Source organism: Chrysochloris asiatica, unplaced genomic scaffold (assembly GCF_000296735.1).
Source record: "Chrysochloris asiatica unplaced genomic scaffold, ChrAsi1.0 scaffold00037, whole genome shotgun sequence".
NCBI classification, from domain to species: Eukaryota; Metazoa; Chordata; class Mammalia; order Afrosoricida; family Chrysochloridae; genus Chrysochloris; species Chrysochloris asiatica.
This window is the reverse complement of record NW_006408555.1, coordinates 17,311,331-17,328,640: the sequence shown is the minus strand read 5'-3', so window position 1 is coordinate 17,328,640 and position 17,310 is coordinate 17,311,331. Positions and strand designations below refer to the sequence as shown.

General features: G+C 43.1%; 1 protein-coding gene across 1 annotated transcript in view; it reads left to right on the top strand.

The window, feature by feature from the left end:
* The window catches only part of ZNF23 (zinc finger protein 23), a 38,781-nt gene that overhangs the window by 8,488 nt on the left and 12,983 nt on the right, over positions 1-17,310 (top strand). Inside the window, exons 2-7 of the mRNA XM_006860317.1 lie at positions 5,909-5,973; positions 6,067-6,089; positions 8,099-8,249; positions 8,807-8,920; positions 12,602-13,107; positions 13,192-14,122. Of these exons, the coding sequence (XP_006860379.1) occupies positions 5,909-5,973; positions 6,067-6,089; positions 8,099-8,249; positions 8,807-8,920; positions 12,602-13,107; positions 13,192-14,122 (1,790 nt within the window). The remainder of the gene's footprint in view (positions 1-5,908; positions 5,974-6,066; positions 6,090-8,098; positions 8,250-8,806; positions 8,921-12,601; positions 13,108-13,191; positions 14,123-17,310) is intronic.

The window sequence follows — 17,310 nt, the reverse complement described above, 5'->3', positions numbered from 1 at the left end:
TGGAGGGTCAGAGAAAAAGAGGAAGACCCCCAACAAGATGGATTGGCAAAGTGACAGCATCAGTGGACTCAAGCGTGGTAACAGTAGGGAGGTTGGCCCAGGATTGGGTAGTGTTTCGTTCTGCTGTGCATAAGGTCGCTATGGGTTCGTGCCAACTCGATGGCACCTAACAACAACAACAAGAATGATAGTTAACATTCCTAGTTTTTGTTTGTTTTAAAGAAACGGCTAAACTTCCAAAGTTACAGTATGATTTAAATTTCCACCAACAGTGTATGTGTGGCCCAGTTTCTCCACACCTTCACTAGCACTTGGTGCTGTAACTATTAACTGTTATTACGTTCAGTAATGATCAGATACAGGTAGCGATATCTCACTGTCGTTTTTATCTCTCTTTCCCTAAGGACTAATGAAGGAGCCCTGCTGGGGCAATGGTTAGTGCTTGACTACTAACTGGAAGATTGACGATCCAATCCCACCCAGCTGCAGAAAGACCTGGCGATCCGTTCCTGCAAAGATTACATTCTAGAAAATTATAGTGGACAGTTCTAATCACATGGGGTCGCTGTGAGTCTATTCCATAGCCCCTAACAAACATAATGATGTTGAACATTTTTTTCTTGTGGTTATTTGTCATTCTTACATCATTTTATCTCGTGTGTGTGTGTGCGTGTGCATGTGTGTGTGCCTACTTTAAAGTTTGACGTTTCCGTTTTTTACTGTTTTAGTATATATCTTCTCTACCAGTCCATGGATTCAGGTCCCCACCCAATCGACTTTGGACCTCGGGGTTGGAGCCGCTAAAGCACCACCGAGAGACAGTCACTCAGCTCCTAGAGGGGCTTGGCAGTGGCCTGGTGACGCACTTCCGGTCGCGCCTCGCATTGGCTTCTGCTGTGAAGGTAAATACTGGGCTGCGAGGGTCGTGGGTAGTGTCCTGACTCCATGGTTCTTGTCGTGGTTGGGTCGCGCCTCCACCGTGAGCCGCTGCTTTCCTCACTGCGGGTGACCGAGTCCAGGGGAGGGAGCTAGGCGGCGGCCTGGGATTCTCTGTCTCCCCCCTCTACACTGGCTTTCAGCGTAAGATGAAGCCTGTGTTACCGTCACTACCACCAGGTCCAGGCATTTAGCCTGATCTGTTCCGGGAGGATGCAGCCCGTGGTGGGGTTTGTACAGGCGCCAAGAGATCGGAGACAGGTCGTTTAGCCTGGTGAAGTCGCGCAGGGGGTTTCCCTCACGCATTTCCAGTTTGGATAGTGTTCCAGAATCCGGGCATAGGGTTGTGAGTCAGGGCGCTCCCAGCTCCTCGGGAACGTGGTGCTGGAAGGCGCGGTCTCCTGGAGCAGTATCAACTCCAAAAGGTAACATTACCCCACGTTTCGCGGGCTGGGGATGACAGTGACCTGGATATGATTTGGCCGTTTCACGTGCCACTCCTGACAGGTTAAGTAACAGGTACTGTACAGAGATCCAGCTAAGCCTTGCCTTTGGGCACTCTTTGTCCTTCCTTTTCTGAAAATGTCGCTATTCTCGTACTTCATACTAATCTATTCTTCATTCACAAGCTGCAGACCATTGAGTCAGTTATTTCCCACAGGAAGAGAGCTAGAGAGCTAAACCTCTTATCTCTGCCGCAGCATTAGTGGGCTTCGCTGCCCCCCTGGCCTCAGGAATCTGTTTTTGTAGCTGTTTTTTCTTCATCTCTGCCTCTTCATGATAGAGATATATCCTTGTCCGCTCTGATCTTTACTGATACACATGCCAGGTACACTGAATTAAATTCTGCATTTTAACAAGATCTCCAGATATCTATTAGAATCACTTGAAGGGTCTTATTAAAGTGTAGGTTATGATTCAGGCTTCCTACAGTGGAAAGGCAGAGTCTCAGCAAGGGGTCGAACAGGAATGAACTAGTTCAAAGCCCACCTGCCTTTTTACTTGAAACTTTCATCTTCCTTATCATTCAATTCCATTTTTCCATAAAATTTTTGAAGCCCCTGCATATAAGGAAGCGCATAGAAGAATTGATGCTTTTGAGTTATGGTGTTGAAGGAGAATATAACAGTACCATGGACTGCCAGAAAAAAAACAATCTGTATTGGGAGAAGTACAGTCAGAATGCTCCTTGGAAGCCAGGATTGCCAGACTTCATCTCTTTTACTTTGGACATATTGTCAGGAGGGACCAGTCCCTGGAGAAGGATATCACATTTGGTAAAATGGAGGGTTGGAGAAAAGGAGGAAGACCCCCAAAGAGATGGATTGGCACAGTGGCAGCAGTGATGGGCATAAATATGAGGTTGGTGCAGGACCAGGCAGTGTTCCATTATGTTGTGTATAGGGTTGCTATACATAACAACAACATATTCCTTATTTTCCAGGTTTTCACTAAAAAGTGTTCCAGGAACCTATTATGCTAAGCACCTATTTTTAGATGGTTTACTATCTTCTTCCCAGCTCTCCAAGGTGAGTGAAAGCATAGCTAAGGAACATTGCCAAGCTCTCCACAGACATTAGGGCCCTTGAGGATACCCAGAGCTCTGCCAAGAAGTGGGATAGCATGTGAGGAAGCAGCCACCCCTTCTCTAGTTGCTGCCTCCCTGGGCTGAGCTCACAATCTGTGCAGGGCCTGCAGCACACCTAGCTGAGCAGTAACCAGTGACGATGCTGCTTTAGAAAAAGAGAAATATGTTAGAGATATCGGTAAGATATTTGCTCTCGAGCTGAGTCGTAGACACACGAGTCTGTTTTATTCTAGGCTACATACATTTTATCTACTTTTTTTTTTTTTTTGCTTTCCCTCTCATCCAAGTTAATATGTGTCTACACTACAGTTAGACACCTTCCCTTCTCACTACTGTTAATGTGCAAACCTTTTCTTGACTTTATAATAGTGGTCACATATAATAATTGTACTTTTGCGACTGACTTCCTCCACTGCATAATGTAGTCCAGGTTCATCCTAGTTATCAGGTGTTTTTCAAATTGTTCACTGTTCTTTCATGTTGTGTAGTATTTCATTGTGTTTATGTATTTGGAGTCCTAGTGCGGCTTAATGCACTAAACTGAAAGTTCTGTTTGAACCTCAGTGTCAGTGATTCAAGCTCACCAGCTACTTCTCGGAAACCCTATGCAGGGCCGCTATGAGTTGAAACCAGCTCGATGGCACCTAACCGTACCAATATATATCTATTTATGTCATGACTCTTTTTCTCTAGAATATATAACAAGTAGAGGGATTACTACTGGGCCATATGGTATTTCTATTTCTAACTTTCTGAGGAAGTGCCATACTGGTTTTCACAGTAGTTGCACCATTTTTGCAGTCCCAGCAGCAATGTATGAGGGTTCTAGTCTCCCCACACCTCTGTCAGCTTTTGTGTTGCTGTTGTTTTGAACTTCGTGTTGTGGGTGAATGCACTGGACTGCAAAGTTGATTTGAACTGCAAAACCAGCAGTTTCAAGTTCACCAGCTGCTTCTTGAAACCCTATATGGGGTCTCTATAGGTCAGAACTGACTTGACAGCACTTAATAACAAATTCCTGGTAGATGAGATGATACTTCAGTGGTGTTTCAATCTGCATCTCTTTCATGGTCATTAGCATTTCTTCATAGGTTTGTTGGCTGCCTAAGTGCTTTTTTTTTTAAGTTTTGATTGTGAATTGAGTGATACTTTACATGGGAGATCATCGGTTTTACACTCATACTATCGTATTTTTGTCTCATTACATCACCATTCATACAACAGTATTTGCTTCTGTTCCCTCTGCTAAGCACCTTTTTGGTGAAGTATGTGTTCCTACCCACTGGCCCAAGTTTTATTTTTTTTATTGTGAATTGAGTGAAAGTTTACAGGGCAGATTATCAGTTTTACATTCAACAAACCACACACTTTGTTTCATTACAATGATTATAATCCCCTCCATGTACCATCAGTTAACAGTATTTCTCCCTATTCATTTTAGCTCTTTTTTTAAACACTCTGGCATGTATAATAATTTAAACCACCAAAGGGCACATTGTGCAAGCCTGCCTCCTGGCCACCAGCTCTCAGTCCCTCTAATTCCATGAATCTAGAATCCTTAGCTGTTCCCTCTCTCCAGGTCCCCATCTCTGCCTCCATCTCTGGTGTCACTGCTTCTTTGTGTAAGGTCTCGCATTCCACTTGTGCTCTTCTTCCTTGATGGTCCTAGGGTCCTCTGTTTCTGGACTGTAAGATAACTATTCCACCGTTTTTGTTACAAAACTTATACCTTTCAGTTGTGACAATCACAATTAGTCATGATAGCAGTTACTCACTATTGAATCATAAGAATCTTATCCCTATCTCTTTTCACCAGACCCATCTAGACGAGATGCCCACTGCCCAATTTTAGTTGGGTTGTTTTTCTTTTTGTTGTTGAAGTTTTCTATAAATTTTATAGATTGGTCACATGTCTGATATGTTATTGCCCATTCCCCCCCCCCCAAGTCAATGGGTTCTCTTTTCACTCTTTTGGTAAAATTTTTTGATGCACATGGTGTCTAATGTTTAGGACATCCCTGTCATCTAGTTTTCTGTTGTGTGTTTTCATTTATGTTTGTAGCATATTTATGCCATGTAAAGATGAGGCTTTCTACTCCCGTAAAGATTTACACCCTCGGAAACCCTGTACAGGGTCGCTATGGGTCGGAACCGACTCGATGGCACTTAACAACAACAACAATTAGGGTCCCTAATTTATCTTTATATTTCATTGATGGTCTTTATAGTTTAAGGTTTTACATTTTCCTGCAAATGGGTATCCAGTTTTGTCAACATTTTTGTTAAAGAGACTAACTCTTCCCCATTTAATACATTTTGACCCTTCGTCAAAGATCAGTGTTCCATAGATGGATAGATTTACTTCTAGGTTCTTAATTCTGTTCCATTGGTTTATGTGACTGTCATTGTACCAATACCAGGCTGTTTTGACTACTGTGGCTTTGTAGTCGATTTTGAGATAGGGAAGTGTGAGGACTCCTATTTTGTTCTTCTTTAGTGGTGCTTTGCTTATCTGGGGTCCCTTTCCTTTCCATATAAAGATGGTGATTAGTTTTTCCATGTCATTAAAAAATGATATTGGAGCCTGACTTGAAATTACATCTTGTATGTAGACCATTTTGAGTGGTATTGACATTTTCACAGTGTTAAGTCTTCTTATCGCTAAGGGTGGTATATACGTACTTTCACTTTTGCAGATCTCTTTTGATTACTTGTAGTAGTGTTTTGTAGTTTTCTTTGTGTAGGGATTTGTTTCTTTTGTTAGATTTAATCTTTTGGGAGGTTATTGTAAATGGTATTTCAGAACTTTCTTTAATAGTGTAAAGGAATCTTACTGCTTTATGTATGTTGTGTACCCTATAATTTACTGAGTCTTTCAATGAGTTCCAGTCATTTTCTTGCTGAGTCTTTGGGATTCTCTATGTATAGAATCACATCATCTGCAAGTAGACATAATTTTACTTATTTCCCAATTTGGGTGCCTTTTCTTTTCCTTTCTTGCCTTCCAGCTCTAGCTAAGACTCCTAGCAAAGTATTGAATAGGAGTGGTGACAGAGGACATCCTTGTCTAGTTCTTGTTCCTAAAGGGAATACTTTTGGTCTTTTTCCATTGAGACTAATGTTGGATGTTGGCCATTTTATACACACTCCTTGTATGTGTGATATGTGTCAGAATTGTAAACTCCTGAGACCCCTGGCAGTGAGCATCAGTGTTACGTACTGAGCCTGCACTAAGATCACTGCTTTCTTCCTATGGCTACACCATGGTCACTGCTATTTGTACATGGGCCACCTATTCCTCTTATCTTTGAGAACGAGTTTTATCATCCCTGGTGGGTGTGGCTTGCTTCACATTGTCTCCCTTTTTTGTTTTGTTTTTCTCAGCTGTATCCTTTCTCTGAGTTGGAAACCAGCTCGAGGCAGCCATGCTCCAGACGGTCTGGCCCCAGGTGAGCTGTGGATCCTTCAGCTCTTCCTCTAGGCAGCTTCACATGGAGGAAAAGGGAGCCAGAGCTGGTGAGCCTCCATGCTTCTGCCTGCAGGACTGGAGGCTGTGGAAAGAGAGGTGATGTGCAGGGATGGGCAGAGAGACCCGGATGGTGGGAGATGGAGGCCACAGTAGAATATGCCAAGGAGCACACCCTGCTGAGTTGGTGGTTTCCTCTGGTCCAGAAGTTGCCCCAGCAGAGGGGTCTGAGGGGGTGCAGAAGCTGCCCATCTAGGGTGTTCTATATGTGGGCACGACTGTAGGATACCAGCAGAGAATTGAGACCCAGTGATGGACCTGATGGTGAGTGGAGATGGATGGGACAGATCAGTGTAAAGGACAGCTAGGCCTCTAATTCAGAGAAAGAGGAGAAGACCATGGGGAGCCGGGTCACACTAGAGAAAGGCAAGCAAGTCCTGCGGACAGGAGGTTTTATTGCATCCTTCAGAGCCTTTCAGGGATTGGGTTGCAGTCCTCCATCTGATAAGAGTGTTGGGCCCTCTCCTCAGGAAAATAAACATGCAAACCAAGTTTTCTAGGCAATTTCAGAGACTTCATGGACCCCCCCCCCCGAAGCTCATTCATGGGCTGCAGCTTGGGAATAATCATCGAAATGGAATCATCAGTAGCATCGTTTGAGGCTTGCTGTGTGGCAGGCACTATACTAAGCATTTGCCTGGGTATTCAGTCCTGATAACTGCCCTCTAAGTCAGGTTATGTTCTTTGTACCAGAAAAAAAAAAAAAGGAGGCAAAGGGGAGTTCAAATAACTTGTTGTAGATTGCACAGTTACTGTGTGATTCTTAACTGCTTAGCAGGATAGTGTCTACAGAGCAAGTTAACTTAGTCAAACTAGTGACAGCTGTGCATGGGAGAATTTGGAGAGGAGGTTCAAAAGCAAGGCGATCAGTTCAGCAGATATCCACTAGCACAGAGGACATGGGCTGCATCAAGGAAAGTTAAAGAGGAAGGGCACTTCCAAACAACTTTGAAGATATAAAGATCTTTTGGATGCAGACAGTCAACGGGTTGGAGGTGGCAAAAAGGAAGAGGATGTTCCCAGATGGTGGATGGTGGTGATGCCAGCTGAGGTCTGAGTTTAGGATGAGGTGTCAGTTTACTAAGGGAAAGGATGTGGCAGAGGGCAGTGAAGGTATTGAGTTTTGTTCAGAGAACATTGCATGATCACATAGTAGTCCAAGATCACATAGAAACACTCAGAGTTTCAACTAGGATTGTTCATGGGTAGAAGTCAATAGGATCAAGCAAGACAGATCCTCACAGAGAGGAAATCCCTGTAGGTGAGTTTCTAGAGTTGTTCCAAAAGACTGAGGAGGCTGAGGGAGATCCAGCCATAGACAAGGAGCTGCCTGGGGCAGGGCCCACAGCATCAGGACTGAGTGGTAGTCCTACTGACCACATGGCTTAGTGTTGCAAAGAGGAGAAGCCAACAGGAAAGAAGGCTGCTCTTACATCTTCCCAAACCTTGGGAGAAATGGTGAGGTCTTGAGAAAAGTTGAGAAGGATGATGCTTGAATGGGAGAAGGTCACAGGAAAAGCTATCAGGAGGTACTCAAGTAGAGGTCACACAGCCCCTTGTTGGGGTCTGGCGGGCATCAGGCACCTGTGGGGACTGGCTGATGTAGAGGCCATGGCTATTATTGGTTCTTTGCGAGTGACTGAGGCTTGAGGGTGAGGTGCGGGCAGCAGAGCTGCTGAGGCTGGTGCTGGGAACAGCCAAGGCCTCCAGAGGCTGAGGGGTCAGCTGGTGGACCTGTCCTGAGCTGCTTCTGCCAGCAAGGGATCCTGTGGTGTAGGTGGCCTGTGTAAAGTACTGAACTTGCTTAAGAGGAATTTGGTTGTGGCAAAAAAAAAAAAATTTTTTTTTTGAACTTCAACTTCAGTTGTCTTTTTAAGTGTAAAAAATGGCATGAGGCTTCTCTGCTGAAATTCTGTGGTTCCATTTCCAGGTGTTTTTTCTGAAAGCTTTCCCTTTATTAATATCGCCTTCTTCAAAAGCTCCCTCCCCAAGCCCTTATACTGCCCTCTGCCCCTCACTTAGGGCCTGAGCCATGGAATTGGCCCTAGGGCAGCAGGAACCTGTTGTTTCAGAAGTTGGTGACCTTTGAGGACGTGGCTGTGTACTTCACGCAGGCGGAGTGGGATGGCCTGTCCCCCACACAGAGGGTCCTGTACAGGGATGTGATGCTGGAAAATTATGGTCATGTGGCCTCCCTGGGTAAGGCTCCCCTCTCCCAAGACCCTAGTTCTGCCATTTGGGGTTTCCTGTTCCTTCCCCTCAACAGGTCAAGGGTGGTCTTTAGTAATTGTTTAATGAATGAGAACCTCAGGGACAGAGACTGAGGAAGGACAAATCCCAGGTCCTTTCTGGCCCACTATAGGACTTTGCTAAGACTCACCCTATAAAAGCTGTACTTTGGACACAGTGTAGGAAAGAAGTAACTTCTGGTCACTGTTCTGTTTCCTCTCACTGTACCAAGGATCTCAGTGTACCCTTAGGTTATTTCAGGCCAAAGTCACAAACTAGTATCCCTTTGTACAACATCTCTCTGGTTTATACTGTCTGAGATCTCTGGGGCCCACATTCTGGGCTCTAACTAGCCCCCCACACCTTCTCAGGACTATTCCCACCTTCCAAGACCTCCTCCAAGTCCCCCTTGATAATCCTCATGCTTACTTTCCCTTCCCACTGCTAAAGCAAGCTGAGAAAAGACATGGGGACTCATCTGTGGGAGATTACTCACTTGTCTCTACCGTTTTCTTCTCCTGGACCAGGATTCCCACTTCTCAAACCTGCTGTGATCTCACAACTGGAGGGAGGAGGCGACCTATGGGGCCCACCTCCAGTGCCCACTGGAATGGAAATAGGCCCCCAAGGCCTGTGGACTGGTAAGAGATCACAAATTGTCCATTATGTAGGAAAGTTTAACTCTTTAGAGATAAAGCCAACTTGAACAACATAAAAGCTTGCCATATTTATTTGCCAGTACAATTTAATAAGTTTTGAATATTTGTAGAGCTAGGAATGATTAAGATAGTTTTTTAATAGATCCCATTTGTCACGGGGAGTCATAGGGAGTCCTGGTGTGGAGCTGTGGGCTAATGCGTCAGACTGCAAAGTTGTCTGAACTGCAAGGTCAGTGGTTCAAGCTCACCAGCTGCTCCTTGGAAACCCAAAACAGTATCGCTATGGGTCGGAATCGACTCAATGGCACTTAACAACAACAACAATTTGTCATAGAAGTTTGCTGTTTCTTTCTAATCCCAAGAACAGATCGCTTTCAGATGCCTCATTCTAACTCTTTGTGGTCCTAAGTTTGAAATCCCACCTTGTTCAGACAGTATTATTAGATTCAGTAATTTTTTGAGTTCTTGCTAGTTTTTAAATATTGTCCACTTAATGGGGAGAATATAGAATTAACAGTCTTCTCACACAGGCAGAATAGCCTGGTGGCTTTGGAGTAAACTTTCTTGAGTTCAAATGCCAGCTGTGCCACTTCCCTAGTTGTGTGACTGTGAGCAAGTCAGTTACTTGCATTCCTTCAGACTTAGTGTCCTCTTCTCTGAAAATTGATGGTAGTAAACTGAGGTGATAGTGCCAGTCTTACAGGTGAAGGACTAAATGAGATCACATATCAGGGGTCTAGCTTACAGTGTGTGCTCACTGAAGCATTTGTCGTTAGTATATTTTGGAAGGAGACAACTACACATAGTTAAGTAAGGTAGAAAGGAGGAAATTCTCTAATTTGGAGTTTCTCACAGGTTGATGTACATGTGAATAACCTAGAGGTCTTAAATATGCAGACTGTGATTCAGTAAGTTAGGTCTGGTCAAGATGCTACATTTCTAGTAAGTTTCCAAGTGATGCCAGAGCTGCTAATTCCCAGGTCATACTTGAAGCAGCCAGATTCGAGTTGGTTCATGCAGAGTAGCTGTCAGATGACTTCCCATTTCCCATAATGTTCAACTTGCTTTCTAGAGACGCTCTTTCATCCATCCTGTGAATCTTCTTTTTTTAAAAATGTATTGTTTCAGCCAATTTTGTCCCCTTTTGATGATCTCTGATAAAGGAAGGCGTATTTTGGAAATGGCGTCCTGGTGTGGTGCTGTGGGTTAATGTGTTGGACTGCAAGGTTGATTTGAACCGCATGGTTGGCGGTTCAAGCTCACCAGCCACTCCTTGGAAACCCTATACAGAGTTGCTGTATGAGTCAGAACTGACTCAACGACACTTAACAACATTTTGGAAATAGAGGATTTGAAGGAAGTATAATGTGCCTGACAAAAAAAAGAGGGGAATGCAGTATCGTAGCTGTTCTTCATCCAAGACTGAATTTAATTCTGTAGGCAGCAAGTAGTCTTGAAGTCTTTCTGAGGGTTATAACATCCCATTGTGATCTTGTTGTTGTTAAACTCCGTCAAGTTGGTTCCAACTCATTGTGATCTTGTGTAGGGTTCCTGAGTCTGTGAATCTCTATGGGAGAAGAAAGCCTCATCGTTCTCCTGAGGAGTAGCTGGTAGGATTGAACCATTGACCTTGTGGTTTGCAACCAAGTGCTTGGCCTACAGAGCCACCACATTCCCATAACTGAGGATAGGAAAATTAATCTAGGCAGTTTGTGTAGGCTAACTGGGATGTGGAATCAAATTGGATTCTAGGCAAGCAGAAGGGAAAGGGCAAAGGGCCCATGTCAGCAAAATGACCTTTTTAACAGTGTTCTCAGAATCTCCACCCAGTGACTTCTGTTTAAATTTCCATTTCTAGAACTGTGTCAAGTGACCATCTTCATTGCAAGAGAGGGTAGGCAACATAGCTAGCTGGGCATGTTGCTATCTGGGGAGTGGTGGTGGTGGTAGAATGTGTTAGTAAAGAGAAAGAAAAGAATGGAGCATTTTCCACACCCTGGGATTTGATAAGTATAAGGTCATCAAGATAGAAAAAGTGGCAAAGTATATAACAACATACATATGTTGTTGTTAAGTGCCATCAAGTTGGTTCCAACTCATAGTGACCCTGTATAGGGTTTCCGAGGAGCAGCTCGTAGATTTGAAGTACCGACCTTGTGATTCCCAGTCCAGTGCTGATCCTACAGCACCACACCAGGAGTCCATATTATTGTTGTTAAGTGAATAAGAAGTATAAATTCGAATCACTGTGATTTAGCGGGAGATTATGTGGCGCTGTAGGCTAATGCATCAGACTGCAAAGTCATTTGAACTGCAAGGTCAGTGGTTCAAGCACACCAACTGCTCCTCGGAAACCCTATACAGGGTCACTATGGGTCGGAATTGACTCGACGGCACTTTACAACAACAACTTATCAGATTAGCCTTAATTGCTGTTAGGTGGTCATACCTTAGTAAATTTTCATTTTCATTCTTGTAACTGTTTGATATTACAGATGTGTATGCATTAACTTTTATAATTGGGAAAAGAGTATTTTATTTTGAAAATACTTGCTAGGGAAATCCAAGTCAGTTGGGTCTACTGAAAATAATTACGATGAAATATTGGTGCAGGCATATTACACATGGTTGAGTAGAGAATGAGAAAACCAAGGCAGCATTTTTGGGCATGCTTTTTAAGAAATTTGAGAGCAAATGCAGAGATCAGTAACTCTGAAGCCTATTGAAGCTAAAGAAACAATTTTGTGGAATGATAATTTTAGGTTTGAGGAGAGAGGGAAAAGGTAGGAATATTCTGGGGAACAGGTAGGATAAAAACATCAGGGACCCTTCAACAAAGTCATCCTAAAGTAGTTGGAGGACTTTTGGGATGTCTAGAGTTTAAGTTCTTAGGAAAGAAAAAAATTATTTTCTTTTTGCTTTCTAGTGCTGCTGCTGTGTGTCTTTCTTGTTAAGCATTTTCTGTTTTTATTAACAAGTGCATAGGGATGGCTGAGAAAACTGCAGAGAAGAAAGAGCCCAGGCTGGGGGGTGAGAGCTGGAGCTTTGTTCCACTGCTCTCACCTTTACCCTCCAGTGGTGATACCCTTTACAGTGTTCTTGCCTTAGGTCAAAAGAAACTGGTAATGTTTTTAAATCATTATTTTAAGAATTATAACACTGGCAAATGCTCAAAACAGTATAGAAAGGTACAAAGTGGGGGAAAAAAAAAGTATCAAATGTGTATTCTTCCAGAAGTTTTCTAGGTTTTTGCTTTTTCCTTTACATAAATGGGACGACTTTATATACTGTTTCTCAATTTGTTTTTCTACTTAATGGTGTATCTTGGGTATTTTGTGTGTGTGTGTGTGTGTGTGTGTGTCAGCACATATAGCTACATTTTATTTTTACCAGCTTCATACTGTTCTACTGTATAAATGAATCTTAGGTTTTTAAATCTAGTCTGATGATTTTAGAGAGCCCCTTGATTATTATCCCTTGCTCCTTCTAGCACAATTTTTATTTTCTAATATGGTTCTTACATGATGTTTTCTATTATAGATGTTGATATCCAGACTGACAATAAAGTGACAAAGGAAATGTGTGAAGAAAAAGAAAGTATATCATTTAAACTTCCAAAGGACTTTTCCCAGGAAACAAATCTTTCAGATGCCTATGTTCTAGAGAAGCAACAGGAAGTCTACCCAACAGGTGTGAAAAAAGAAGACAGCAGTGTCACTGATGGGTCAGTAAAATGTGAGACAAGCCCGCTGGAGGAATGTTGCCTTAGTCAAAGCCCAAATCTGTATTACTGTCATACTGCTGCCTCTGGAGAGCAGCCCCTTGAGAACATAGAATCAGGGAAAGTCTTCAGTGCCAACATGAAGTGTACTCAGCATGCAATAGTTGATACTGAGGAAAAATTTTTCAAATGTGAAGAACTAGTGGAAACATTCAGGTGTGACTCTCAGTGTAATCAGCATCAAGATAGAGATATTAAAGAGAAGCCCTATCAGTGTAAGGAATGTGGCAAAGCCTTCAGTGTTAATGCAAAATTAACTTGGCATCAAAGACTTCATAGTGGAGAAAAACCCTTCAAATGTGTGGAATGCGGGAAAAGCTTTAGTTACAGTTCCCATTATATTACACATCAGACAATCCACAGTGGGGAGAAGCCCTATCAGTGTAAGGTGTGTGGGAAAGCCTTCAGTGTTAATGGGAGTCTAAGTAGGCACCAGAGAATCCACACTGGTGAAAAGCCCTATCAGTGCAAGGAATGTGGAAATGGATTCAGCTGTAGCTCTGCATATATTACACACCAGAGAGTCCACACTGGAGAGAAGCCTTACGAGTGTAATGACTGTGGGAAAGCTTTCAATGTTAATGCAAAACTAATTCAACACCAGAGAATCCACACTGGAGAGAAGCCCTACGAGTGTACTGAGTGTGGAAAAGGCTTCAGGTGCAGCTCCCAGCTAAGGCAGCACCAGAGCATCCACACTGGAGAGAAGCCTTACCCGTGTAAGGAGTGTGGAAAAGCCTTCCATAATAATGCGAAACTCATTCAGCATCAAAGAATCCACACTGGGGAGAAGCCATACGAGTGCACTGAATGTGAAAAAGCCTTTAGCGTCAAAGGGAAATTAATCCAGCATCAGAGGATCCACACTGGGGAGAAGCCCTATGAGTGTAATGAGTGTGGAAAAGCCTTCCGATGTAACTCCCAGCTTTGGCAGCATCTGAGAATCCACACAGGAGAGAAACCCTATGAGTGTAATGAGTGTGGAAAAGCCTTCAATGTTAATGCAAAACTAATACAGCATCAGAGAATTCACACTGGGGAAAAGCCCTTTGAATGTACTCAGTGTGGGAAATGCTTTACTTCTAAAAGAAACCTGCTTGACCATCACAGAATTCACACTGGAGAAAAGCCATATCAATGTAAGGAATGTGGGAAAGCTTTCAGCATCAATGCCAAACTGACTAGGCATCAGAGAATACATACTGGGGAGAAACCTTTCAAATGTATGGAGTGTGGAAAAGCATTTAGCTGTAGTTCTGACTATATCGTGCATCAGAGAATCCATACTGGAGAGAAACCCTTTCAGTGTAAGGAGTGTGGGAAAGCCTTCCATGTTAATGCCCACTTGATCCGACATCAGAGAAGCCACACTGGAGAGAAACTTTTCCGATGTGTGGAGTGTGGTAAAGGTTTCAGCTATAGTTCGGACTGCATTATACATCAGACCGTCCACACTTGGAAGAAACCCTACATTTGTAGTGTGTGTGGGAAAGCCTTTAGGTTTAGCTTTCAGCTTACTCAGCATCAGAGTGTCCACACTGAGGGGAAATCCTAAGAATGAGAAAGAAGTGGAGAACTCTCAGGGTTAATGCTGACAAGGAACAAGTATCTGCAAATTCATCCTGGTAGAAAACCCTGAGAGAAATTAATTTTCTGTTTATTCAATTTATAATCAGGGATTGATGACCAGTTAAAAAGTAACATTCATAGTAAATAACTTTATGTACCAATAATCAGTAGAAAATACAATGAAAGAAAATTCTTATTAGAATCAAGAGAACAGATTTTCTAGGAATGAACATCATAAATATGCAGGACTCATATGGAAAAAGAATCTTCACTTAGGATCACCAAAGGGAAAAACCTGAATAAATGGAGAGACAGACCTTGTTCTTAAAATTGGTGATGTGCTGTGGAGTTAGTTCCAACTCATAGCAGCCCTGTACAGAGTTTCTGAGGCTGTAAATCTTTATAAGAAGCAGAAAGGCCCATCTTTCTCCCACAGAGTAGCTGGTAGATTCAAACTGTTGACTTTATTGTTAATAGCCCAACTCGTAGCCCATTACGCTACCAGAGCTTGGCTTGGAAACCCCATGTTAGAAAGATATTAACTATCTGACTTTATTGATTTAATCAAGTTTTTATAAGCATGCTGGAAAACAATAAAATTTCACTTTCCAAGGGAAAATAAAAGTAAATCCTTATTATGCAGTAGGAAAACTTTCTAAGCATTAGATGGAAGGTAGAAATCACAAGGGAAAATATTGATAAATTGACTACTAAAAATTAAGTTTTAAGATTTTTTGTTTTGTTTTAAATAACCCCAAGTAAGGCTTAAAGATAATAAAAGGGATGTAGTATCAAAGTATTATCTAATATACAAAGAAGTCTTAGAGTAAGAGAAATTCTCTAATAAAAACTAGCAAATAACGCTAAAGGAAGCTTTTTGAAAGATGCACAAATAATTACAACAGTAGGAATTGGTGTTCAGTCTCATGAATCCTGTAAGTGTCTTAGTTCCTGGTGCTACTGTAACAAAAATACCACAAGTGGGTAGTTTTAAAGAACTTGTATTTATTTTCTCAGTTCTTTGTAGAGATTAAAGTCCACACAGTGGTCTCCTGTCTCCACAGTCCTTTGTCAGTAACCCTAGGAACTTCTTGGTTTGTGGTCCTTGGCTTGGAGGTGATCCTCACCTGGTGTCTGTTTCTCCATGTGTGTCCATGTGTAGTGTGCTTTTTAAAAATAACTCAGCTTTGTAGAACTTTTTGTTTTTTCCTGAATAAAACCTTCTATTTATGTTAGGTAACTAGGGCACTGGGACCAACGATCACCAGCTGCCCTGATAGCAAAAATTACATTTCTGAAATCTCTTTGTTTCAGTTCTGCACGTAGAGCATTAGAGATGTCTTACGTGTGTGCCACTCACGACAGAAGCCCTTTTTTGGGGGGGATAACTTATTATAACTCAGCTTTTTATAATCTGCTCTATTTAGGTATGGAGTCCTGGTGTGGCACTGTGGGTTAATGCACCAGACTGCAAACCATTTGAACTGCAAGGTCGGTGGTTCAAGCCCACCAGCCGCTCCTCGGAAACCCTATATAGGGTTGCTATGAGTTGGAATCGATTCAACAACAACAATTTGGGTATGACTCATTTAACATAAAACTTAAAAAAGCTTATTTCCAAACAGGATCATATTTACAGGTATAGAGGCCAGGATTCCACTATATAATTTCACTATTTGGGGGGAACAATTCAATTTGAGGGGAAGAGGACCAATTAGCACATGAGTATGTGGCTCAGAAATGGATGACATTTCTGTCTGGAAGTTACCAGCAAAGAGCTAGTCCCTGAAAGCTGGTAGGCACCGGTTTCAAAGCCTGATAGCCCTGGCAGAAGAAGAACCTGCTAAAAGATGGGATGACAAGAGGTGTGGAGTTATCTTGGTTTGGCTTGGTTTCTCCTATTTTAATGTGGAAGTGTCTTGAGCCAGTTTAAATTGGATGACAAGGTGCCAGTGGAGGTATTGTGCTAGTGGTGGTAAGTGCCATTGAGTCAGTTCCAACCCATAGGGACCCAGCATAGTGTTTCCAAGGAGCGGCTGGTGAGCTTGAACCACCAAGCTTGTGGCTCAAACCAACTTTGCAGTCCAGCGTATTAACCCACAGCACCACACCAGGACTCCAGTGGAGGAATAACAGCTGAAAATGCAGGAAAAGGAGGAATGAGGTGGAGAGGAGGGAGTGGAATGGACTCAGGTTGAAGGAGAGTCCAGGTGGGGATAGGAGGATGCAGGCAAATGCTCTCTTGATAGCATCTCCATATGAAGTGGAAGGCCAGATGTTTAGAGAGGAGGTTTGAAATGGTAGCTACCAAGAAGGTAGAAGGGGGCTGGCAAGGGAACATGGAGGAAAATTCATGCACCACTGAGGAACTATGTGAGTTTGGAGACTTCACTGGTCTGTCCCTCTGTTCCTGTTGCCCCTTTCCCCACCACACCTATCCCTGCCTCCCTAAACAAAACATAAATGGGAATAAGGTTGTGGACATGTATGGCAGGAAGCCTGTGGACTCTCCTTTGCTTTCAGCCTACACCCGCTATTAGTGTTTGCATGGTGGTATCCCGAGGCCTATTTAAACAGGCAGCATCAATGGACTCGCATGGCAACAATAGTGAGGTTGGTCCAGGACCAGGCAGTGTTTCATTCTGCTGTGCATAAGGTTGCTGAGTTGGTACTGACTTCATGGCACCTAACAACAACAACATTTATACACACTGAAGAAAGAACAAGCCAGGTCCTGGAGGCTTGATGGCCACACAGAACAGCAGAGACAGGTGTTGAGCTGCACATCTACATTCACTTCACAGGGTCTTAAACTGGCCCAAAGCTCTGCAGAGTTTGTCAACCACACACACATACACACTCCCTCCCATAAAGCTTCCCCTTACCCCTTCACAGACACATCTGCTCTTGCTGCCTTTCTCTCTAGCTGGGGACTATGTGGAATATGGCAGGGAGCCACTCCCATCAGAAAGTTGGCCTCATGAGCCCGGGCTTCGAGTGTCCCAGGGACACCAGCACAGAG